The sequence below is a fragment of the Electrophorus electricus genome, chromosome 4, assembly GCF_041902795.1.
Source record: "Electrophorus electricus isolate QZ-2024a chromosome 4, ASM4190279v1, whole genome shotgun sequence".
NCBI lineage: Eukaryota > Metazoa > Chordata > Actinopteri > Gymnotiformes > Gymnotidae > Electrophorus > Electrophorus electricus.
Genome location: NC_137500.1, coordinates 10,625,756 through 10,652,532, shown reverse-complemented (window position 1 = coordinate 10,652,532; position 26,777 = coordinate 10,625,756). Strand labels below are relative to the sequence as shown.

Below are 26,777 nucleotides of genomic sequence, written 5' to 3'. Positions count from 1 at the left end.
AAAATATGCTAATGTATCTATATTCTGGACTTAGAAAAAACCATTTGGCAGTTTAGAATATTAAAAAAATAAACATTACACTCATTATGCAAATGCTCCTCTCTTTGCAACAAAGAGAGCTACTTGCATAAATTATGCCATTTTAACACCTTCAATAACAAATTACTGTTTTAAGAAACAGAAAAGCACTTATTTTTTGTGAAAACTAGGAAGACCTGAATACATTTTCCTATAAAAAAAAAATACTCCTTAGTCATGGACACCTTTTTTTCTTCTCCTTAGTATGGGGAGTCTACAGTGCTTCCTAAAAAGGGCACAGGTAAGACCACCAGCACAGGTGTGCATGTCCAAATCGAAAAATAAAAAGTCCCACCATGTTTTTTGATTTTTCTAATTGATTCTGCCTGCTGGGCTGAACTTATCAGCACATCCGGGTGGTTTGAACAATCTCCTGGGGAGGACCTTTTGCTTTCTGAACCCAAATTATTCACCTTTGCACCAGACCAACATGATTTCCTGGTGTGTGGAGACGTAGCAGTCTCCTCTCCCAGCTCTGTCCTTTATAGAGTGCTTGCCTCAGCCAGCCATCTGTCTGAGTGGAGCAGCAGCTGTGAGCTGCGCCTGCCTCTCTCCTGGTGTTCAGCCTGAGGTCGACCCGACATGGAGCATGGGTGCATCACTCACATCCTATCCTAAGGCTCACTACTGAATGAACCCGGGCAGCAGGATGAAGGTGGATGGATGGAAGGGTTGTTACAGTTCTGACAGAGTCTGACAAATGACTTCAGAAGCCTCGATGCTGCCCACCCCTGGCAAATACTGTCCTGCTAAGAAAAAGAGACTTTTGGTTTTGGATGGGTCTTTCCAGGCCTGGCTATTGAGTCTCACGGGGACACAGCATGCCGTCTTTGGACGTGTGACCTGACACCCTCATCCCAGAGGGAAAAAAACTAAGACAACCTCAGAAACAAACCCTATGAGTCTCAAGGGTAACTGTTACAGGCACACACTGGTGTGATGTGATGTATTAAGGAGCCTCTTCCTTCATAATTATTCACTTAATTCTTTGTTGTTTTTATTTATTTTTATTGTTTTTTTTCCTCCCCAGTAAATGGCATGACACTATTACCCCCTGACTACACGCAATCCTTTGGGCCTATTGGTTGACAAGAACCATGACTAGTTCACCTTGGATGTAGAAGCACTGTTGTCACAGTCTCACCTTACACACACAAAAAAAAACAAACAGGAAAAAAAAACAAAAGCAAAAAAAACAAAACAAACATTTGCGTGTGTATATGTGTAATATATATATATATGTGTTATGTTTATTTATATATATATATATATATATATATATATATATATATATATATATATATATATATATATATATATATATAAAAATAAAAAAAAACATTGGCAATTTGGCACACCAGTGCTGGGTGCAGTAGAAGTTGTTTGAAATGTTTGCGAGCCGGAGAGGTGTACTTGATGTGACAAGGATGGGCATTATTTGGAGATGTCCACGTCATTGAGAAGCTGCTGGGAGGGTTCTGAGGTTTTGCTGTTGTTGGTGCCATTGCCATGGTCTGTGTTCTCTGGCTGCTCAGCCTCCATCTTGACTGCCTCTTCGGTGCTGCTTTCGCTAGAGTTGGGAGTTGGATTTTGAGCGTCAGTGGATTTCACGGGACTCTGCCCCTCCTTCTGGCTCACGCCCGGGCTCTGAGAATCCGTGGTGCCATTTGCTTTGACTTCCGTGGCTTCTGTCTTCGCCACCACTGTTTCACTGCTGCCTGCTGCCTGCTGCAGGGAGTCTACGGATCCCGCGTCCATTGAGCCAGCCTCTGGAGTGACCGTGGTGGCCGACCCAGCCGCCTCCCCCAGATCTGGCTGAGCCTGCACTTCTGGCATGCCACCTGCAGTCAGGACCTGTGCGCCGAGCTGGGCAGGATTCTGCTCTCGCCCTGAGGGCTTGGCAAGTGTGAGGATGGTGTCCTGTGGGTCGTCGCTCTTGTCCTCGGTGCTTTCGTCATGGGATGCCTCCACCTCCATTGGCTGAGACATGTTAAAGCTGTGGATGAGGCGCACCAGGTTCTTCACTTTGTCCAGTGAGGCCTGCATTTCCTTCTGGCGAGCTAGGATACTGTTCTTGGTCTCCATGCATTTCTTTGACAGGGAAGGAAACCAAATGACAGATTAAAGATTTGGCACAATTAAATGCGCAAATATATTCTACCTTGCATAGTGGCTGTATTACAACTGGAAGACATGTCTATAAATGTTCAAATTAACAGTAAAAATGATTTTGAAATTCTACATATGGTCGTCCTATCGTATCACCGATCATCTTTATAACTTAACTGCACAAAACTATGTACGGTCCTCATGGACAGTAGAACAAATTATCATCATCTCTTCTGACACATTCTTTCCATTTAATAATGGCCCATCAGTTCCAGGCTTTTACCGTTATCGAGTTGCTGAGCTGCTTGACTCGTTGTTCTAGTTGCTCTCGCTCCAGCTTGAGCTCAGCACTCCACTTCATTAGCTTCTGCTTCTCTTCCTCTTTTGCTGTTGAACAGAAACCAATGATTGTTTTGTTGTAAAGACTTCCAAGTATTGGAGGCATAGTTCATAGTTCTAAGATAACTGCTTTCAGTGTGTCACTGAAGTGTGAATAGCTGATAAAAATAATGCATGGAATGATACATTTTGTTTATTCTGCATTCTTGAGTATTTGCATAGAGCAGACAATGCTCAGAACAGTGAATTCCAATACAGTCAGTACTCCGACCTCAGAGTACAATAGAACAGTGGTGGATTCCAACTCACTGTAAAATGTGGTTCGCATGATTGCATTCCCATGTTAGTAATAACTGTCAGCAGACAGTTATAAAGTACTCCAAAAAATCCAAATCCTCAAAATAAATACTGAATAACTCTAGTTTTCTATCTAAAGCCAACCCAAAAACCTCCATTATATTTAAAGACTGGCTCTAGGATTAAATATTCTTCCCAAGGGCTTGTTTTCACAGCCTGTTTGAATTCTTTGGAGAGAAGTGATGAGTTTCAGTGTCACATCCTGGACCCTAACTTTAGCAGTACCAAAGAGCAACAAGAGTCACATTTTACCTTCCTTATATGCAATGTAGGAATGCACAATTGCCAGAGTACCTGGCCATGGAATGGCCTCCTCTTTCTTCAGTATCTGAAAAATAACACAAGGTGTTATTAGTGTGGCACCACTGGCTAGAGCTGGAGTTCTGGGTCAGCAGAAGAGAGCCCCTCCCCACCCTGGTGATCAACCACTAATGGTGTAGTGATGAACAAAGAAAGGAGTTCAATGGGAGTGTCGGATGCCATCTTCCATTTACATGATGAGTGAAATAAAAGAACGATCAATATCGGACCATATGGAAGCTTACAAAGGAGAAAACAGCCTTATTTCGATTATACATTAGGGGCAATGTATGGTTGCGACTGATCAGGCTTTAGGTCAACTGATCTAACATAATATATTCCATTAGTGTATCTATGTAAATAGCCTGGGAACCTGAGGTCAGGTTAGCGGGAGTCACTGCAGGCTGCTTCAGGGGTTTGGAGCTCTTGGTGGTGGAGTGAAGTGGTTTACCTGGTCTTGACATTTGGGACAGATCCACATGCCTTTGGGAATGTTTTTGAGGGGTGGGTCCAGGCAGTCGAGGTGGTAGACGCGTGAGCACGTGTCGCACATGAGTAACTGGCCACTGCGTCTGCACACAGTGCAGAAGTCCTCATGGATGTCTCCCTGTCAGGAAGAACGGCACGGGTCAGTACCACCGCTCCTTTGTGCCGGACCAATAAGACAAGGAAGGGGCGGGGCGGAGCAGGAAGGAGTTGGCTACTGACCGGCTGACTGGTCTAGAACTTCCTGATGGCCTTTATTAGTGACCTTGAAAAAAGTCACGTGGGTAGTTCAAATGCTTATGCGTGCAACGTAAAACGTGTGTGTAATGACTACATGCACGTATTTTATCACTATAAAATTGGCTTCTTAGTTACCTAGTTAATGCAATGTTTGCCTTAAAAGGCCAACAGGCAAAAGGGGCGGGAAAAGGAGCTGAAGAAGAGAACCTTTAAAATCACCTTAGAACATGATGACATTTTCACCAGCAGGGGAAACAACACACTAAGACTGTTTACTTTGTAAGGCTGTGGGCTCCGTTTGATGACGTAACAAAAAGGCAAATGGATGATGGTGTGCATGAAGGTCAATCTACTTCCGTCCACGAAGGGGTCATTTTGAACAGGGTATGCGTAAGAGAGGGGGCAGCAGCAGGCTGTGCCGCATAGCAGAGTACTCTACAACAGAGTAAAAAGTGGGGTGACCTCTCTGGCTACTTACATCCCCGGAGCTAGGGCTGGGCTGGGGGAGAGGGTGGGGGTGGACGGGGAGGGGGAAGCCCCCTATTTCGGGCCGCTCGGCGGCTGGGGAGGCAGGGTGACTGCTGGATGGGGAGAGCAGGGGGTGGCAGCCCAGCTCCGGCCCTGCCGCACTGCTGCTGTATTTGGGAGGGCGACCTGGGTGAAATGAGACAGACGAGAAAAGAGGGGGGGAAAAAGAAAAGGGAAACAAACAAACAAACAAAGAAACAAACAAAACAACAGAAAAAGATGGAAGGGGGGGGAAAAGAAAAACAAAACAAAAACACAAAAGGTGAAATAAAACACAGATGGCATATACTGGTCGCAACATACCTTTGAAAGGGGATCCTCATTGGCTAGCATGAAAATGAAGGGGTGAGGGAAAGCAGAGGATGAAGAGAGGAGGGACAGAAAGCAATTAATGCTCCAAATGATGATTGCAAGCAGGGAGTTAGAGCAGAAATAGAGAGGTGGATAGAAAAGGAGAGAGAGAGAGAGAGAGAGAGAGAGAGAGAAGTAGAGAGAGAGAAAGAGAGGAAACAAGAAACTCAAGCCAGACATATGTAATTCTCAAAAGAGAATTTCTGGCTTTCCTGCAAATTCTCCAAGCAGACTGAAGCGCACATTGTGAATTACAAAGAACAACAGATGTCCAGTCTCACTGTAAGGAGCATGTCAAAAGGGTTTGATAAAATTAAAATTTTATCTGATCACTAGGGTTTATCGTTTCGACCTAGGGTGAGTGGAATTCATGCTGGCCTTTCTTCCCACCCGCCGAACTTATGACTCCAACATTATAAAGGACTGCCATTTAAAAATCTACACTTCTTCCAACATGGTGGAAATATTTAAGCAGTTCTTCAAAACTGAATATGAGGCAAGGAAATAGAAGGCTGCCTCTTTTGCCTGGGATTAGGATATGTGGAATAGAAACATTTTAGCTAGTTTCTGCCTTGCTCATTTTTAGGGATACACAACACACTACAGTAGACAGGGTTTCTAGGGGTTGGCTGTGAGCACAGCTTGAAAGGAAGCAGCAGCGGTAAAAGTCATAGTAGTTAGTACGGTTATCGCTAAAGGGTTCTAAAAACTCTATTCAGCAAGGGTGCATGTGAAAGCAAGAGGCACAAGAAGCAAACTTACAAGACACACACAATGTGAGCTTACCCAAAACAAGCACACAGCTGCACCAACCAAGTTAATCAGTGTTAAAAGTGATGTGACAGCAGTGTGCAGATACAGACCTCTCTTTCTCGTTCCTTGATGGAGGGGAGTGTTCAGATAGGTGACGGCACTCTTTTTTCTCTGCAGGGAGGTAAGAGGAGGCGGATCATTAGAGTGTGTATTCATAAAGCCATGCCAAAGCTGTTTGTAGGTCTACTTAGGTCCACTTAGACTTAGGAAAAGCCAAGCCTTAATTAAAATTGAGCTGACTGTTCATAGACTGGGTTGAATTTATACAATTCTTTAAGGCTTTGCACAATCCAGAGTTTTCCGTTAATTAAAAATGCAAAATCATATTCTTAGATTGTGAACAACCCAACTGACAACTGAGTCATCTTTAGGAAGGTAGCCGTTTCACTTTTAACGCTCCCGAAGCAACATTAATTGATCTTTCATACGGAAAAATGCAGCTCAAATTCACAGCTAAATACTAAGGAGAACTGCAACATGATAAGTTCAGACCTCCTGTGTCACAGAAGTCTCAATCTGTCTGTTCCTTATTGATACTAGGTGCTTTTTTGAATGGGCCTGAGTCGCCTTGAACCTCTGGCTGCTAAACTAAGGCTGCTAAACTAAGAGATAGCACAAGTTTATCTTCAGACCTCACATGCAAACCTATAGATGTTATGTAGAGTGAAAGCAAGGGAAAATGAGCTATACCTCTGGCTCGAACACCGCTCCGCTGTACACAGGGTTGGCTGTCGTTCTTCTTTTCCGTTCCTGCCTTCTGCTCTGAATCTCTGCAACATGAGCACGGCAGAGAAAATGCTTAGCATTTAACTCACTACCAGTTTAACTTCACTGATCATTGTAGAAGCTAGTAGTTCTTACCTTCCAGATGGTCATGTGTGACCAACCCCAGAGACACCATGAAGGCAAGTTTCTACCAGAGAAAATGAGAAATTCTCACTTTCTGAATAGTTTAAATATGTGTTGGTGCATACTCAGTCACAAATATTGAAGCAAACAGCGTTTTATTCACTCCCTGAATTCTGTATAATGCTGAAGTTACCAAGATATGCAAAAAGTAAATGAGTGTCCTTCTGAGATGAGCAAAAAGAAAAAAAAGTCAGATTTGCTCATACTAGCACAGTATTTTCCTACCTGTGGATTCTCCTCTCGTTTAACCTTCGGAACAGGAGGAAGAGGAGGAGGCGATGAAGGAGTGCTCGTAGTCACCTGCTCTGAACCTCCCTGAGATTTCACAGTCTGTCAGTATAAGAAAAAGACGAGATGATGGATGTGTTTAGATTTTACAGATCATTGGCAATATTATGAAGGGTTGATTGCCACTCAGTGCTACGCCTTACCACTTTAAAAAGGGATCTCATAAAATAACAAGAGGGGAATTTTATTTTAATAAACTGGGTGTTTAAACATTCAAGATCATGTCAATACCTTCCCATCCCACAATATCTGGATGTCACATTGCTATACAATACAAAAAACTCTCACCTTGGTGTCTGGATTTAGGCTGCTGATCTGCAGTGTCTGCACAGGGCTGCTGATCATGATGCCTGTGACCTGGCCTGTGGTGGCCCCCACTGTGCCCAAGCCCGTTTTGGGCACAGCACTGCAAGTCTGCCCGTTGACAATGCGCAACTGGTGAATGGGCCCAGCCGAGGCGGGCAGCGCTGGCGTCAACTTGGTGGTGAGCATGACGGGCCGCTGGAGCAGCTGCGGTGCCGCCATCATGGGTGGAGGCGGGGCTGGTGCGATAGGCACGTTGTTGGGGGCGGTGGGTTTCGTACGCACCTGATGGGCACACAGGAGTGAATTGGAGTGTGGCACATCAAAAAATACGACCCACCAACCCCCCGTCGACAGTGGTTTGGTTAAGGAGAAGTCAATGCCCTTTATCAAGCATCATGCTGCATTTTGAGGCCACAAGTAATGCTAATGAGGAGCTCTGGTTAACTTTTTATCGCCAATGAGAAGCTCCCAAATTATTCTTTTCTGCTGCTGGAAAGCCCTTGAGCATTAACAAGGGTACCTGTTTAAGAGCTAGTTTAAGCACATCCTTCAAATTATACTTCTGGACTAAATGTTTAAAAAAACCCAACAAAAAAACCCCCTCTATCTGTCTTGTAAACAAACAACAACAACAACTTCACTCTTTACAAAATTGCCTAATCACAGGACTGTTACTAAGTAATAAAAATAACATTTAATCTATTTAACCCAGTGTTTGACAAGAATAAAATGGTTGGACTACAGAGCTCCCAGTAGCATTACATAGCTTTGCTTAAAGGTATTGCATATACATTTTTTAACACTGAAGGTCAATAAAAGGATCAGCCAAAGCACAAAAGGGGGAAAAATTAAGGTCAAACCAGTATAAAGAGCAAAATACAACACAGCAGCACAAACATGTAAGTAAAGCACTGCAAATGCTGCAACCTGTATACACGTGACACACACACGGACAATATTCACAGAAAACATTAATGGACACAGCACATTATGGACAACAACAACAAAACTGCAGCCAGTGCTGGGCTGGAAACCAACAACAGGAACAGCAGAACGAGGAGTATGGAGAATGGGGCCTTGCACTACGTGAGCGAGTGCACTACGTGAGCGAGTGCAGGCTTGCTATGAAACCTACTGGCTTTAAAACAGCAGTTGTGCTTATGCGTAAAGCACTGGATACATGACGCCATTCTTAAGTAATGAAGAGCAATGTGATGAAGAAAATCCACAAGGCTGAGCGTGCTGAGCAACAGTTTTATCAAATTGCCTGTAAACATGTTTTGATCAGTGTGGGTCAGAACTGAAGTTTTAAGTAAAGTGTCCTGATAGATTTGATCTGTTTGTTATGAAACAATGAGTCCCATGTATACATGGTGGCAACTTTGTACTTTATCCAAGTCTAAAGTTATTTAGCTATTAGAGTCCCTCTAGTGGCTTTTGTGTTGAACTGCACACACTGTGGAGAGGGAAGGGAGTGGGCGGGTCTTACATAGACGCACCTGTGGCAGAAAGGTGGGCCGAGGCGTCAGTCTAGGAGGAGGTACAAACTGGGGAACTTTGATAGGCTGAGTTGAGGTGGTGCTGGCCTGCACCTGTGACAAAACCAGTGCTTTATTGGCAACCAAAATGTTGAGCAGCTCTTCACTGTTTGGAGAACTTTCTTTCAATTAAATAATTTCCATAAGATTATAACATGTCAATTCTCAGTTTTAGTTAATTTAACTTTAGAACATTATCCTTGCCCTCTTCTCTTGGTTTTAAATCACAGATGAAGGCCAACATGCAACAAAGCCTAGAGCATCATCACAGGGGAAGTCGTCTCTTCAGTCATACATACAGATCATTTTCCATCCACAATATATCAAAGTACTTCATAGTTGAATACTGACTCATTCTGCATTTTTTAAAACCCTGAAATGAAACTGAATTTAATGGGACACATACGGGCCATGTCCTTTAAGTATATTGCACAGGGAAAACAAAGGAGAGATTTGAGGCAAAAATTTCCACTCACTACAATAAGGTTCTTAGTCACGACCCGCGTTGCCGCCTCCGTGTCTTGGTTGGTGAATTTGCTGGCCACCTGAAGGTTGACTGGTGCACTGTGGGAGTCTAGGATCGGGGTGGGCCTGGCGGGATTGCAATTGGCAGTGACCATGGTGACATTGGGGCATGGCAAGGGGGTGGTGGCAGCTTTCAGCACTAGAGGTAGAGTCTTCGTGTGCAGGACCGGTGGGACAGTCTTCTATTGGGGGAGGAATGAAATGGCAGGGGAACAGGGAAGGACAGTGTGAGTACAAGGCAGAGATCACATGTAGCACCAACACAGTAGAACTGTTAGAAGGCATGTTTTCCACTGCTTCTCTTTACATACAGCACTATTTCTATAGGCAGGAAAAAGAAAAGGTGAAAAGCAACCACTCTCACTAAACACCACCACTTCTCCGAGACTACACTTAGTTTTCCTCATTTGGATACACACTTTAACTGAATTAATAAATCAAGAAATTGATTGCTTATGCCAAAATCCTAATATTTCTTCACAATAAACACATTCTTATTAAGTCTTAACACAGTTTCTCAGCACACTATGCAGTTCACACTGGGAACACACCTGTGTCATTTACCCCCAAACACTGGCATCACTAATCAAAACTCAGTATGGCAATGAAATAAACCACAATCCCACATGTGAAAACATAGTACATGATTATTTACTAAGTTATTCTAATTGCCTGGGGCATATAAACTCACATACTGATTCAGGAAAAAAAAAAAAGCAAAGGCAAGAGAAAAACAGAGCAAGACAGACCACAGAGAGGAAGAGACAGAAGACGATAAAGAAATATTTCCAAAAACATCTGAGTAATTCTTGTGGATAGTGTCATACCTGTAAATCATGGAATGAGCATGAGAGAAGCTGTGCAGATTTGTGGCCAAATCCTCATGCCAAGATGAGGCCTGACATTGTGGGGGGTGGTTTTGTTTGTTTTTACTGTATCTAATTTTTTGGGATTTGTTTTTGTGTATTTACGTAAATATAATGTAAACATGCAGTACTGCTGCAATATTGCATTTGCCTCAGTTTTTTTCCGTAATACAGCAGTTCAGACGTTTTTGTGTCTCAGCACATTTTGTGTAGATTTCTGAACAGTTACATGAATGTAAATACTGTAAATGGCTTATCCAGAGACTGTTTCCGAGGCATTTGTATTTTGATAAAGTGCGTTTGCAGCACACAGCATAATTGGGTACATACCTACTGTATGTGTGTGGATTATTTGGTTTTGAGTCGTGAGTGTAGACTGTTTCTGTCAAATGTAAGGTTTTCCTCTACTGGTGTAAGGTTTTGAGAATAGTTTGTATGGTTAAGAACTCTGAGTTTTTAGGTTTGGGAACCTGGCCCACGGTCACATTCTTTGGGGATACTAAGCAAGAACAGAAGTTCCTGCTGCTTTACCTGTGGAGAGGTCTGGTGGTGAGGCGGTCCTGCTGTCTGCTGTTGGCTGGGGGGTGAGAGCAGCATAGCTTTGCCCTCTGCTGCTCCCTGCACCGCCTGCTGCTTCACCTCTGGCTCCTGCTTCACCAACAGCTCCTTTCTTAACTGCTCCACCACCTTTTTCTGAGACATGGGGGAGGATGGAGAGAGGTATTTAAACAAATTCTCCTCAAAAGGTGTTGCATTTGAACGTGGATAGCTGGATGTTGAAAAGGAACACAAGAATCCCCTGCTATGCAATGCCACTCCATTAGTTTTCTAGATATGCAATTTGGCCAAGTTTAGATTCACCTATACAGACACCCGTACACCCACAAACCCACACACACATTGAAATTCATCTCACACATTTCATTGCCTCCAAGTTTGCTGAGGCAAAGCATACCTCCAGGAGGACTAGTGCACAGACATACACCCCCAAATGCCCTCAGTTCAGATTTAAGTCCTTTCAGTTTGCACAAAATTAAGTATACGAAGGGGTAACCGATTCAACTTTATCATCAAGATAATCTAGTTTTGCATACAAACTGTGTGTCATTAGTTTAAAAGCTCAGAGCTCCTTTAAAGCACAGAGCTTCAAAATAAAGACTCATCGGGGTGGGGCAGGGCCACATGCCAAGGGCATACAGTGAACATGAAGTAATGTAAAGTGTAATAAGCACCAGGCTTTCATGGTTCATTAAATGCTCTCATGATAAATGAATTTTGTGAAAGGATTTACACTACCATTACATTTTCTGTCTATGCATATAAAATATAAAACATTCTAAATTAATCTAAAAATAAGATGACAATATTTTGCTGTTGCTTGCTGTAGTCCACACCCTGACTATGTTAAATCTAAAAGGTTAAAAGATTGTACAAAAGAAGGAATGATTTGATTTACGATATGATGCTAAATCAAAACAAAATATATTATTGTGACACATATTTTTCATGCTAATATCACCTAGCCTTGGGAAGTGAAAAACCACATGGTATGACAAATTTGTATGGACAAACAGGACACAAAAGAAAAAGGGCAGATACCATTCCATTCCACTTTGAATTCACAGCTTACTGGATTCACAAGAATCTCAGTAGGATACACAAACAAATGCACTTTCATCCAGCATCTCTTTATAAACGTGACTGGACAGGCCTAAATCAGTATTCCCTGCACTTGGGCTTAACTCCATCTGCCATGACAGGAGTTGCATATTTTCTCTCTCACACCCACCCACCCACACACACACACACACACCTCCTCAGAAGAAGGTACAGTATAAACACAATCAGGTTTGCCTAGAGTGATTATGTTTTACAACAGAATCTGCCTATACTCTCATTTAAGACATCAAGCAGAACTGGCGCTCCCTGCAGACACAAGTAGCCTCATTGATATAGAAATACATGTACACACATATTTACTAATTTGTTCATTCTTTACCATTATTTAAACCGTTTAATGCACCTAAAAAGAACTTCCACAAAATCCATCTGACCAAGAGTCAGGAGGTCAGAGTGAATAGTAGAGAATGCAGCAGGAAGGACCTCAAAGAGGGGGTGTGTTGCTGTGGAGTGCAGGGTTTCCCCAGCTATCCCAGTCCTGAAGTTCTTGTGCACTGCACAGGCCAGAGTTCCTCCAGCTGAGTCAGCTCACCACCAGCATGTTCTGTCAGGTCCGTGAGCAGGCAGAGTTGGCAGTGCACTGGTGACCTGGGCCCTTCCCCCGCTGGCACACCCAGCAGATAAAAAGCAAAGTTGGCAAGTGAGAGGTGAAAATGGCCATATGCTTGCGATGGGTCAGCATCGCTTTGCAAGACATGTAAACGGGCACAGTGGGGAACAGAGATGGGTCATAAACAAATAACAACAGAGGCCAAGAGGAGGGGAAGAAAAAAGCCATTGTAAAACAAAACAAAAAAACACCACCATCATAATCAAAGTCTTTACAATCACAAAAGGCAACAGCCAGCGATGAAGCCGCCTGCCTCAACTGCATCCAAACCCTGGCAGTACATCTTGGCCTTAAGATACGTTCTCAAAGTATCACAGTTTGCTGCTGGGTTACAGCCATCCCTGCAGTCCACGGTGCCCTGCCTTTGTGCCTCTGATACAACAGCCTGCACAAAAAGTGCTTTTAGTGACCAAAGCTTTAACACTACCTAATAAAAGCATGTAAAACGGGCACACGCAAGATTGATATAGGAAGTAAGACTTAAGAAAAAATGCTTAGAAAAAAAGTGCATTGTAGCTAATTATATGGGTAAACCGCGCATGACCAACATATATGAATGATTAATATGTTCAACTTTGAGCAACTTTTGTTCAATGCACAACCCCCCCAAACACACACACACACACACACACAGACACACCAGTAGTGATACTGTTTAAAAAATTTTTTTTTGGGGTCAAATGCTTGGCTTTGGAGTTAAAAACAGCCAAAAATTGACTTCCTATAGACTTCCACAAGGTGTATAATTCATCATTTGTAACTCTAAAACAAAGCATTACATAAATCCAGCCTAAAACTGTTAAACTCCTGTCAATGCTAAATAAAATAAATAGTTTGAGGTTTTAGGGCTGGAAAATTCCTTGAGCATTTCTGTAAAAGAAATTAGTAGCAACTGGTGCAGAATGATAAAAGGTCATAAATTTGGTGGTTCTTGGCAACATTTTTAATCATAGAGAATAATCAAAGCTGCCCTAACCAAGTTCCAGGAAGACGACATCCACATGCATACAAATGAGGACACATGGGGAAGGACATACGCCAGGAACACTTGACATCAACAAGCTCATTAAAAGATATCGTTTGGACAAAAATGGACTATGTTATGTTATTGACCTTGTATGGGACAGAATCTGTTGCCACAGAAACCAAAGCTCTTCAAACTTTGCTCTTGGCACAAAAGAAAATAGAACTTTGAAGCAACAGTGACCTGTGTCTGGCACAGGCAGCTATTTCCAGAGTCATAAACCACCTCTGATGACTCTTCCAGGGCCTCTGATCAGATGCATTCATTAACTTCCCGACCATTCAGCATCACGGTATGCAAAAACAAGCTGTATTCATGCAAGCAGCTGGTTTGCCTGGAGGTGTCTTTGTCACAGATGACATGCACATTCAGACTGCTATCCCATAGACACAAGCATACTACATAAAATCCATAAATAAATCACATGTGGTATGTGGTTTTCTTGTTAATTTTGATAATAGATGTTTTGGTCTATAGCCGAGTTTGTTTTCTCTATACACAAATACAAGTAGTGCTATTTGTTTCATTCCATGTTTTTTCCCAGTAGAAAAGAAAAGGCAAAAGTTCAAGCGGACTGCAGCGTATTTGAAATAATAAATAATATCTTTATTAAATAATATCTGTGAATGTGTTCAATCCACAGCACAACTATCAGAAAAATAAGCTCTACTCTTTGCTATAATGAGGTGTAGAAAGCTTTATAACAGCTGTGTCCTAGTCAGAACAGTGCAATTCATATTATAAATTTAAGCCTCGACAATTTTAGTCCTCAATAAATCAAAGTATATTAAAAAATTCACCAATAAGAGATATTACTGCACACAAGGTTGCAAAATTAGTGAATTTCAAACTCCCACTGAGTGGTGTACCTGTTTCTCACTCAGAGCAGTGATCTTGGCCTGAAGTTCATGAAGCTGTTTCTTCAGATCTGCATTCTGGAGGAAAAGAGAAGCAGCACAACTGAGATTCCTAGGTCTTCAGGTCTTGCTAATTATACTTCACAGATATTAAAGATGAGCAGTGTGCATAAGTCCCTTAATTCTTCAAATCAAGAGAGGTGAACAGAATTAGAATACAAAATCACTAATGCATTTGTTCAACAGTACTTCTGGTGCCGCCCACCAAAACACACTAGCAGATTCAGTGACAGAAACTAAAATATACTAAGACTGCACAATCACATATTAGGGGCACTCATGCTAAATAAGCCACGTCAGACACTAAGGATGTGATGAAGCTCTCAGTGACTGAGATGGCTACTACACTTTCTTTTTACAGAGACGTTGGCTGTGAGGAATCTCAAGGACCCAACTGCAGCTTTCATTTCATTGCTGTTTGTAGAGGTCTATTAACAGCTGATGCACAGTAGTTATAATTGCAGACACACAGTGAGAAGAGTAGGGGAGAGCAAAGCATTGTGGGGAACAGCATGAGAACCTAAGCTTTCAGTGCCTGTATAGCAATTTGTCACTGGCTGCTTTTGAAGCACAACATGCTCATACACTCCAATAAAAGGACTTTGTCGCTGTTCTGACTCCTAAAAACTGCAGGATTTTTTGGAAATAAAAGAAGAACAGTCTAAATGGGTCAACCAGAGACCTTTTCTTTTCCTAAGAACATGAAAGAATGCACATACTATTATGCTGCACTATAATCAGCTCCCTGAAATCTCCTGCTTAACTATCCATCCTGCTCAGGGGCGTGATTCTTAGCGTTACAGTGTGCTGCAAGAAATACAAAAGCTAGCAGCATGCACTGCTGCTCTGTGTGGAGCACTGTCAAACCAGGACAGTACATCTCATAGCTTTTCTCGTTGGCCCACTATGACTATACTGGGAGCCAAGCAGTGACAGAAAGCCCAGCTGAGAAACTAGATACACTTATACACTCGTTTTTAATGCTAAGCCACAAATGCATTGTCCTTCTCACAAGGGCACTGAACTTCCAAGTTTAATAACAGCAAAATCCTCCTTAGGTGGAAACAACCACATCCAGTGCACTTTCATTTGGCCAACTTTAAATCAATAACCATGGCTTTAGTAGATTTATACACAGCACATCATATACACTGCCTGGCCAAAAAAAAAAAAAAGGTCACCACCTGGATTTAACTAAGCAAATAGGCAAGAGCCTCCCACTGGATAATTACTGCATGGGTGATTATGTTTCAGCTGGCAACAAGTTATTGTTGACTGATGCAGTGAGTAACTTCTCATTTGTTAATCAACCATGTCGAAAGACATCCTGTGGTCATGGAAAAGATGTTAATCTGTTTCAGAAGGGTTAAATTATTGGCATGCATCAAGCAGAGAAAACATCTAAGGAGATTGCTGAAACTGCTAAGATCAGGTTAAGAACTGTCCAACGCATTAATAAAAAGTGGAAGGACAGTGGGGAAACATCATCTTCGAGGAAGGAATGTGGTCGGAAAAAAAATCTTGAGTAATGGTGATCGACGATCACTTAAATGTGTGGTGAAATCAAATCGTAGAAAAACAGCAGTAGAACTCAGGGATATGTTTATATATAGTGAAAGTAAGAGCATTTCCACAAACACAATGCTAAGGGAATGCAAGGGATTGGGACTAAACAGCTGTGTAGCCTTAAGAAAACCACTTGTCAGTGAGGCTAACCGGCAAAAACGGCTTCAATTTGCTAGGGAGCATAAAGATTGTACTCTGGAGCAATGGAAGAAGGTCAAGTGGTCTGATGAGTCCAGATTTACCCTGTTCCAGAGTGATGGGTGCATGAGGGTAAGAAGAGAGGCGGCTGAAGTGATGCACCCATCATGCCTAGTGCCTACCGTACAAGCCTGTGGGGGCAGTGCTATGATCTGGGGTTGCTGCAGTTGGTCAGGTCTAGGTTCAGCAATGTTATGTGCCCAAAGAATGAGGTCAGCTGACTACCTGAATATACTGAACGACCAGGTTATTCCATCAATGGATTTTTTTCTGCCCTAATGGCACAGGCATATTCCAAGATGACAATGCCAGGATTCATCGGGCTCAAATTGTGAAAGAGTGGTTCAGGGAGCATGAGACATCATTTTCACACATGGATTGGCCACCACAGGGTCCAGACCTGAACCCCATTGAGAATCTTTGGGATGTTCTGGAGAAGACTTTCCGCAGTGTTCCAAATCTCCCATCATCAATACAAGATCTTGAGGAAAAATTGCAGAAGTTTGTGGAAATGATGCCACAGCAGATGCGTGCCATAATCCAAGCGAAAGGTGGTCCATCGAAATATTAGAGTATGTGACCTTTTTTTTGGCCAGGCACTGTATGTAGCACATGCAAATGAACAGTTTATGAAAGTGTTTACCTGTGGGTCCTGCTTCATTTGTGCTACAAGTTTCTGTGAGGGGAAAAAATACAAAACAAAAACACAAAAACAAAAAGCAAACAAAACAGAATTTCAGTTAGATCATCAGTGCCACATATTTAACACAGAGCATCAGTGACACTTACAGGCCAAACTTTGGACTGCAGCATAATACACCTGTCCTGCTCTTGTTCAGGAAGTACCCCAGTACTGAGCAGCCATGTAAAGGCATTCCACAGACATGAGGGTATCATCCAGTTTTTTCCTCCCTCTCTCTTTTTTTTTAATTTACATTAATACATGGGGATAATTGGATGCATATTTCTAGTATCATGACTCATGAAAATAGTTTTGGGGTGTACACTGACTGACATTAGGACAAATAATCACAAATAATGCCAAATAACTGATAGAAAACACTTTACACTTTTGGGTGAACTCTTTCAGTGCAATTCCCCTGCTGTGATTTTTAAACAATTTTTCACCACCAGCTGGCAGCAGAGAGTCAATTCTCTAAAATCAGTGGCAAGTCATGGTCAGTAGAAAGGAGCAAGATTGGGGATGTACGAGCAGGAGACCCCTGTACACCCCTAACCACACTACAGAGGTTCTGCACACACAGACCTATGTAAAGACTCCTGACATATCATTAGTATGAAGCACCTGTTGACTGCTGTTGCCCATTACTGGAAAATGTTTTTTGCCATGTACCAAGAGTCGGTAGCCTGTCTTCTCCGGCATGTAAATGCAGAGGCTGTAAAGTAGCTAAGACTTGGCTTCAGTGGATGAGCATTCACACAGTGTTGTTGTGATCTCACCTGGATGCCCCCTAAACCCCGATTCAGGCATCTACGCTCATTCCCTACCTGCTGGAACACGCAGCTCCTAGCTACACTACAAAAAGAGGCAAAAAAGTGTTTGCGCCTATGCTTTTCACCAGGGCCCTTACAATAAATGATACAAGAAACGTGTCTGAAACTAGATGCATCAAACAGCAAAATGCACCATGTCCTGGAGTTAGGTTAAGCAAAAAGATCGAGAAAAATAGCGTTTGCTTATTTTGATTCAACAACATTCTTGTGCAAAGTCCCTTCCTCCACCCATGCCTGTTCCCCCAATGAAAAGTGCAAATCTTATTAATTCAAAGCTTCACTTAAAAATGAAATGGATTAAAGACACTTGTGTCAGAAGTCTCCAACCTGATGGACTTGTATTTCCACTTTCAGGGCCTCCTGTAATGTTTGTAATTCCATCATTAATCCAGTTCGCCAGCAAATTAGTCCCAGAAATCTTACAGCCTATACAAAAAGGGAAAAGACCGTTAAACAGTTCTTATAAAATGTTTATTTTCAACAGTTGATCAGGTTCTATTTAATCAAGTAGGTCCACTGGTAATTAAAATAAGACTATGAATTCCTATTGGTGCTGAATTAAAGCTGTGCTGTGAGGTACCTAGTGAACACTAGATTAAAGCATCTAAACAAGACTATAATGCACCCACCCTATTCAGGTATCTGCAACAATAATTTGTTCCATGAGTTCGAATATGTGCCTTCTTCTGGTTTAAGAGTACTATAAAGGCATAAGTGTGGCATACAACCACATTTATAGCTGAAATAAAAATAATGTAAAACTGAGCAAGAGATGGAAGGAAGCAGTAGGAAAGAACTTGGGGTGGGGGGGGTTGGATATAGATATACTTTTAACAGCAATATCCATTTGGCTCTGCACAGAGCATCACAATTACTCCACAGCAATGACTTCTGTGAAAGTGAGTCAGAGGCAGCCTTACAGACATTCGGTCCCATTGATTTTACTGTGCGAGGCACTGAGCCAAGAGAACAATTATAACTGAAGCTATTACAGGACTCACCAGCTGGCAATGAGACTGGTGTCCACTCACTCTCCAACTCCCTGCACAAAAGGAAACGCACACAAACACACAGCTTATTAGGTCGAGGGAGAGACACTCTTGCAGCCTGTGAGATGGTGCACCATTCAGCTGTCAGCTCATTACTGCTCCCACCTGTGAGCTCGGAGTTTTACTACAGAATAAGGAGAAAGAATCTATTACTGTACCTCATCCCTGTAGTCCTGAGTACATGGACATGTTAAACTACATCTAAAGGCTCCATCAGCAATTGCTGCAACTGCCAACCCGTTATTGATACTGCAACAAAACAAGCGTGCTTTCTATTTTTTTTTAAGGCAACCAGATAAGGCTACAGGACAACATACATATGGATATTTTTAAACCTTTTTGTCAATAGATAAAATATACATTTCAAGATAAAATGCACTCTCTTGGAAACAGCTTTAGAGAGTTAATATTATAAAACCCATGTCACACAATAACTGCCTTATTTTTCCAATAAACATTCCAAATATTTAAATGTTTTGATACTTTAAATACTCATTATAAATGCTAGTGCTGGTAGGTTTGCTCTGCTCTGAAAGTCCTTCAAGTAATCCCTCAGCTATTAATTTACCTGTGTGATTGTTGGGAATGTAGCTTGTTTGAAGACAAGCTGACTTCAGCAGATAGTCCTCTATGAAACATATAGTTATGCTGAGGTAAGACTCACAGATTCTGCTCAACCAGCTGTAAAATGAGTCACTTTGGAGAGTCTCTCACAAAGTTGGTCTTGAAGCAGAACACACAGCTTGGGGAGAGCTTCCTCTGCCATGAATTCAGTGCTTTGGGGTACAATGTACAATAGGCTCAACAGTCTTGAGCGGATGTTTGAACCCGGCGTTCTCTGTAGAATTGACAGGAACCATATCTTCGGCTCAGTGGCCATTTCTTTCCACTGTTTTACTACACTGCACTGTTCAACAGAACGAATGTATGGGTTCCACAGCACTGAGACAGGGCAGTGCTCACAGCAGACAGGCCCGCAAAGGTTCAGGCATTTGCCCAGGGTTCCGTTTCAGGTGTTGAAAGGTGCGTTTAGATTTAGAAGCAATCTCTGGGGCCAGTTTGCAAATGCCCATGCTTTGTTCTTACTTAATGCCAAAACATATCACTGAGCACAGGTTCATAGGGAGAAAACCATGTTACACCTTCACCCATTTCTCTCTGATTAAACTCTAGCTAGTCCTGGGGCAGTCATTGCACTGTCACAGCAGGTCTTCATCTGGGCCTTAATACTTCATGGGGGAGAGGGGTCATGAAGCTGGCCACTAGTTTACCAGCCCAGTTAGAAAATGTACAGGTTCTGATGCATGTTGCAGTCATTTACCATGACCACAGATGTGCACATATACACACCATATGTTTGACAGCTATTGTTAAAAGCCTTTTCATGTAAACACCACTTTATAACCTAGGACCATTGTAAATGTAAGTTTGCAGTTTTTTGGGGGTGGGGGGGTTATGATGGGTTACTGAAATAGTGTATTTGCAGAGGTCCATTGATATTTGGTATCTCAATTTGTGAAAAATCCATATGACATGAATGAAATCTGTATAGACATGAATGATATGTACATTACTCAAACAGGTTTATTTTATTCAAACTTTTGATGTACAATTTGACAATAGGGTGAATGCCTATTATGCAATAACTTGAAGTCTCTTAACAATAACATGAGTACAATATTTTATCATGACTAAAATATCTGTTGTACAAAATATAGCCCAAGACGTGTTTCCCCCCCTAAAAATGATTTTAATTTTCAGATTTTATTATCTATATTGCACACAGAACTATAAGGGCTACAACACACACACACACACACACTCCAACAAAGTCCCAACAATTATGCGTTTGGGAAAGTCATTTCATACATTTCTCTGGATTAACCCATTAGAAGATATAAATGAGTGACCTGAAGGTCTGCAAAATCTCAGTGCATACTATATATCATTCTGATTATTTAAACAACACTCAATTCAATATCATACTCTGATTACATCTAACTGCTGTTTTCATACTAATTACATTCCATTTAAAGACTATAGTAAAGAGTAAACTAAAGTGTGTGGGGTGTGTTTCTATATATTGAAAGCTTGTGTCATATTTCAGCATAACTAATTCTTTTATTTAGCTTGTTTTCTCACACTGATGGAGGGTGTTGCTAGATTAATCCACCCATCTAGTGCTTTTCATCCTCTCAAAATATTCCAATGCAGTGCTGATCCCATCTTCAAAGGTATCTTTAATCCAGTTATTTTCCTGTTTTTATTGTGATGCAATCATCACTTGTTATCTACTTGCATGTGCATATATATATATATATATATATATATATATATATATATATATATATATATATGGTCAGCATAGCACAAATTCACAACATTAATTCAAGTAACTTTCTGACAATAACGAAGTTGGTGAACAACAGCCTATACCCATGTTTATCACTACTTTGCTAATTCACATTGGCATTGGAATCAAATGCAAAAAGCTTAATCAAAGCATACAAGCATGACATTAATTGTACCGATGGTAGTTAAAACACTGCTTTAATGTACTAACTCCACCTTGAGTTAATTTCATTAAAAAGAGCATAATTTAGCTACGGTTCCTTGCAAGCTGATTAAAGCACTGTGACAATACAAGAACAGCACTACAGGTTAACTTCCAATACACTAGTGTACTACATATAATCAAATAAAATCAATATTTGCGTTTAATATTTGCGAGAGAGAGAGAGAGAGAGAGAGAGAGAGAGAGGCGTAAATAGGGGTTAACGCAACTATGCTGTTTTAACCTGATGGGTCGTCGTAAGCAACATCCTCAAACATGAACAACTACAAACAGTTTTGGTCAACTATATACACAGATATGATCAAAACTGACGTACATATTGGTCATTGTAATTAGCTGATTTTGTTATAATCTATCACGCAACACTAAAACGGCCAAATCCCACGTATCGCGGGCTCATCTGGCGCCCCTCAGGTTTTAATAGTGGCTGCATGTTGAACACCTGCAAACTATTATAAAGAGACTGATATGAATCTGCTTTGCACACAATTTGCGGAGACAACACACGTTTTCGCGATAGATTTAACGGGGAGAGTACTTGTTCCACGAACCAAACTTTACACAGTTCAGTCTCATTGTATCTAGCCTGCAAGGTGCAGACAACAGGAAAAGTAGTTTCGCCTACTAATAGTAGGCCTACTATTAAGTGAGGATGCGGTACTCGAAAACCTAAGAGGGGGAAAAGTGCAGTTTATTCTAAGATGGGCCTAGACTCAGATTCAGTTGTTCACGTGGCGAAATTATTCCACTACTATGAGTGGGAAAAACTAAAATCAGTATTATACAAAGTTTTTAACAAGCTTGCACTTGCGTTACAGTAACTAACATTACTGCTCCAACACGTTTACCTTTGCTAATTTAGCTAGCTAGCTAACTGTTTCTCCAAAAGAATCTGCTCAGTTTTGTACTTGGTGCAAGCTAGCTGGGTATGTTAGCAAGCCGAACAACTTAGCAGGAAACCAATAAAACACTTCTTACACATGGAACTGATTTTAAAGAGCGGTTGTCGATCGAACAATTCGTCTTAAGTTTCGTCAGCCGTTGTATAAACTACAACGCTAGCTCGCTTGACAAATAACTAGCTAAGCTACCAGACCTGAGGCTCACACACTGATGGGCTATGCTAGCACTTCGCTTCAGATCGAGCAGGCTAACGTTTTCCAGATGAGAAGCTAATACAGCTAGCTAACAGGCTAACAGTAGCCAATTGAAACGACAAATAACTGTTACAGCAAGCTAACTGTGATGAGCACGTTTCAAGCCGCGTGGCCGTTTCCAAACACCGCAACAAATTTGCTTGCATAAAGAGATTTTTTTTCTTGGCCCATGTTCCTTTGCTGTGTTGTAAACGAAGCTGGTGGTTGCAAGTTAAAATCGGCCCCTTTGCTGTTCGCTCGCTGTCCTCCAATAAGCACTGCACTTAGGAATACCACTCAACTCCTAGAATAAGGATAAATGAACGAAAATGCAGACATCCAGACTTCCTCACCTACCAGAAGACAACGATATCTTGAGTGAATGAAAGCAAAAGCGGGTCAATAAACGATCAAAGTCCAAAAACGCTGAGAATAAAAGTTCTAATAATAAAAAGATCCCAAGGTGCACTTACCCTGCACTACTCACTTGAGCAGTAGTCCTTCTCTCCTCACAATTATTTAAATAAATATTTACAAACACCCCAATATCTCGGCAAAGAATCCCCGATACAATCCCTTACATAACTGGAATAATACACCCGATTGAATTTAGTTAGATTATCCAGTCTTATTTTTGTTTGTTTAAATTTAATTTGTGTGTAAAAAAGAGAGAAACTGAGATACAAAACAAGAACTCTTCTTCAATCTCATTCACCACAGCCTAAGCACAGGGTGATCAATGCGCGCAGGAAGAGGGAGACGAAGGGGGTATGAAAACTCTGCTGTAAAAAGCCTAATTTTGCTTACTTACGCATCAAACTGGTTCAGGAACAATGGAGTGATGTAAAAGTGGGAACGGTTACTCTAATCCTTCTCATAAAGTAAAAACTAAACGGGTTTTAAAACAGAACTATTTTTGTGACGGTGCGGCGAATTTATTTCACTTTGCCTAGGGAACAGTGGTAGTACGACTTCCATTGCCTAGGGAAAAACCCGGATGTAAACTCGGCGAAACTCATCTGGAGAGAAGTGGCAGTCTAACTCAGTTCAACTCACACTGAGCGAAGAAGTAGGCGAAAGAGGCGTTTCATTATTCCAGACAACCATTTTTACCTGACGCTAGCCTTTCTCATTCGCCCTATCAATTCCGCATGGACAGTAATCCCTTTACTTTGCTGCAGTATAACACATTTTGTGACGGCTCTTGTTAATCAAATCAAACACGTGCATCGCTAACATTATAGAATATCTACGCCAGCGAACGCTACCATGTTATGAAAGAGGAGGGTGCTCCGTTAACCAATGGAAATGTCTCAAGCGAACAGTTTTTGCTGGGCCGCCATGACATATTTTGAAACTGATCGAAATAGTGGATCTTTTTTGACAGGCGTTTTAACTTATGCCAAATTCTACAAGCACTTTAATGATGACATTTAAAATATGAAATTAAAACCTGACAAAACGTTAAATTGTTCATTACAAATATCCATACGTCGTTACTATTACTACACTATGGGGTTACAGATTCAATTGCTGGTTTTTAAACAGCCTTTCTAGCAAACTGGTTATTGCCGGACCGTGCATAAATCATTTTTAAACTATAAAAGGTGGATCCAAGGAGAGCAAAAGATATGAAGGGCCCGAAAATCAGTTTAATGCCTATAACATACTTACCACAAAAAGCTTAAGATGGATGTTTTACATTACATGCCCACATTGGTATAGCCCAAGACTTAAAAGAGTATTGGTTTCTATAGACTATTATTAAGTCATGCCTTGTGTCCAAAACGTATCACATCAGTCACATAAAAACCACAATCTATATATGGCATTGGCTATCTTACCTCTACTTAGATTCTAATCTTAATGTGTCTTTTAAACTCAGTGTCTTCACTGAGATTGACCCTGCAGTAAGTCATTGTTTTATTGTGTGTGTGTATTTTGTTATATACTCTGGTGAAGGCATTGTATGTCTTTCCTTATGTCTTTTCTTACAGGTTTTATAAAATATGAATAACTAAGTTGTTATTTCAACAAGGAAAATAATTGGAACATGTGACCTCTAATTTAAAGTATTATGTATTGAATTTTTGCCCAGAAAAACAGATTAACTATAGCATTCTTGATATTGAAAGTAGCATACCACAAAACATGGAATGGCAAATCATCTTAGCATACTTGACCCCAAAGGTCTGTGGTGCCAGTGTGTTGGTCTTCCAGTCTAGACTGTTCAAATGTCTTACATTTAAGTTTGGTTTATTCTTAGGACCACTGGGCAAATCTTTTCATTACTTAGAATTAAGTTCCCTGTTAAAACAATGTTCAGTACTCAATATGTACTTTCATCCTTTCAGTGCAAGAAGCATTCCATTAATGATGAAAAAGACAAAAGATTAGCAATGGCCCTGTACTAAACCCTTCATTTGAAATAATTAAAAGGTTAAAATCACACACACACACACACACACACACACACACACACACACACACACACACACACACACAAAGTATTTACATTTACAGGTTAATTAAATTTATAGTTTAATTAATAGGTTGGTTGTGAGTAGGCATGCTACTACAGAACCAACTGAAAGTACAGTGACAAATGTTTTGTCTAGTATATATAGTATTCGTTTTTGTCAATAGAGGGAGACATTGTACAGAGTATTCTCTTACAGGCAGTGGACCAATGGACTTTTCATGTTTATAAATAAAGTACCTCTACCCATCCATCACCATTATACCTGTAAATCTCAGTTTCACACAAATTAATACTACCAAATTACCATCCTGACTGGACAGTACAAGCAAGCCATTTGTGATAGCACTGAACTTGCCACAGTATTCCGTTTTGACTGTTTAAATTAAGAGCAACTAAGCAGAGATAGGCAAGGTTGTAAATTAAACATGGCTGATGCAAAAGCTGTGAAAAATGTCTACAAACATTTCTTGTTTTTGAAAAAATGTTAATTACATTGCTTAAATAGCATTTTCCCAGAAGTATAAGTCCCAATTATTTTAGACATTTTCAATAAATTAAATTGAATTATATCTGTTTTCCTGAGCCTTTGACTGAAGTTAGAGGTTAAGCTTCCAATTAAAATCTTTAAAATTTTGACATAGATGAAATAGGGGACTGGACTGATCTTTAGATTCTTAAATGTTTATTTGCACACTTGGGGGATCTTCTCATCAATATTTTCCTCACCAGACATCTAGTAGTCAGTCAGTCTATCATCATTCTAACTACATAGTGAAAATTTGAATTTAAGGACAGAGATTAGTGATGAAGTGAAAGGATGGGGGATTTTAAAAGTGTATGGGACGTATGTGCAGACTGTGCCAGGAAGTGTTATCACCTCTGTGTTCTGTCACAGAGACACCTAGTACTGTGACATGTAGAATAAGAATTTTTACTCATTGACAGGCCTAAATATAAACCTTTCATGAAAAATAAGGTACATGCTTATATAGATTATTTAACATAAATCTAAAGAGTCAGACATAGCAAATGGTTAGAGAGCCTGAGGTATATAACTGTAATTTTTAAATTACAGTGCAGTTTCACTCACTACATGTAAAGCACTTTGGATTACTTCCACACAAAAATAAATTGATGTCAAGTTGGCTGATTTAGAATTTTGAATATATCAGCGCTTTGAAATAATTCTTACACATGGAGATGAAAAAATTAAAGTTTAATCTAAAAATAGGGGGATAACAGAAACAAACCTCCCATTATCTCACATCAGAAAAAGAATGGTAGTTTGTGACTTAAAAGGACTCGTAAAAATCCAAGTCCAAAAACACTGGCTGGATCATCAAGCATGGATTAAGCACTGACTTCAGTTAAACTTCAGCATCAATGGTGAATTACCATTGAAAATTGATTTTAGTCCAGGCCTAAGAATAATCGATACCTTGTAAATCGGACGTGTGATTCTAAAGGACCAGAAAACGGGAATAAGTATACATGATACAACTTACTCTAAAGATCCAAGTTGAAGCGCTCAAATGTTCTAAAACCGAACTACGTTTATTATATTTATCGACAGAGGGCGATGTTGTACACAAAATAATGAAGCGTTTATTTTACATCCAGCAAGTCTTTGTTACGCCTCCGTTCACCTCCGTTGGAGGTGAATAAATAATCGAGTTATTTAAACTCTATTTGGCAATACAGAGTTTAAACGCGGCTCACGTTAGTAGCCTTGATAAAACATAATAAAATAATACTTTATAATAATACTATTTTGTGGAAAGCGTTTTCGTTTAAATAGTAGATGTTTTGTGTGTGTGTGTGTGTGTGTGTGTGTGTGTGTGTGTGTGTGTGTATGCCTTAGAACTGAGACCTTAAGAGAAATTAGGATAAAAGTACTCAGGTCTAAACACAGAAAACCTGTATTAACATTACGTAACCCACAGCTATAACAAGGTACTTGGCGTTATAGGTTCTCCAGTGTGTCCTGTATAA

At 40.8% G+C, this 26,777-nt stretch overlaps 1 protein-coding gene across 5 annotated transcripts; it reads right to left on the bottom strand.

Annotated features, from left to right (window-relative positions):
• Positions 1-1,389: 1,389 nt before the first annotated feature.
• On the bottom strand, positions 1,390-23,041 carry phf21ab (PHD finger protein 21Ab). 5 transcript variants are annotated; one of them, XM_081712332.1, is made up of 18 exons: positions 22,777-23,041; positions 18,545-18,585; positions 17,871-17,969; positions 16,672-16,704; positions 14,217-14,282; positions 10,565-10,726; positions 9,119-9,349; positions 8,604-8,696; positions 7,087-7,386; positions 6,736-6,840; positions 6,463-6,514; positions 6,292-6,371; positions 5,652-5,712; positions 4,741-4,763; positions 3,635-3,790; positions 3,136-3,211; positions 2,471-2,574; positions 1,390-2,169 (listed from the first exon to the last, which is right to left on the bottom strand). In XM_081712332.1, the coding sequence occupies exons 3-18, from the start codon at positions 17,925-17,927 to the stop codon at positions 1,513-1,515; spliced, it is 2,256 nt and encodes a 751-aa protein (XP_081568458.1). In that variant the 5' UTR covers positions 17,928-17,969; positions 18,545-18,585; positions 22,777-23,041; the 3' UTR covers positions 1,390-1,512. The 5 variants fall into 5 exon arrangements, with proteins under 5 accessions (XP_081568458.1, XP_035391309.1, XP_081568456.1 ...); XM_035535416.2 differs by lacking the exon at positions 4,741-4,763 and adding an exon at positions 4,388-4,563; XM_081712330.1 differs by lacking the exons at positions 4,741-4,763; positions 22,777-23,041 and adding exons at positions 4,388-4,563; positions 19,161-20,862.
• Positions 23,042-26,777: the final 3,736 nt, after the last annotated feature.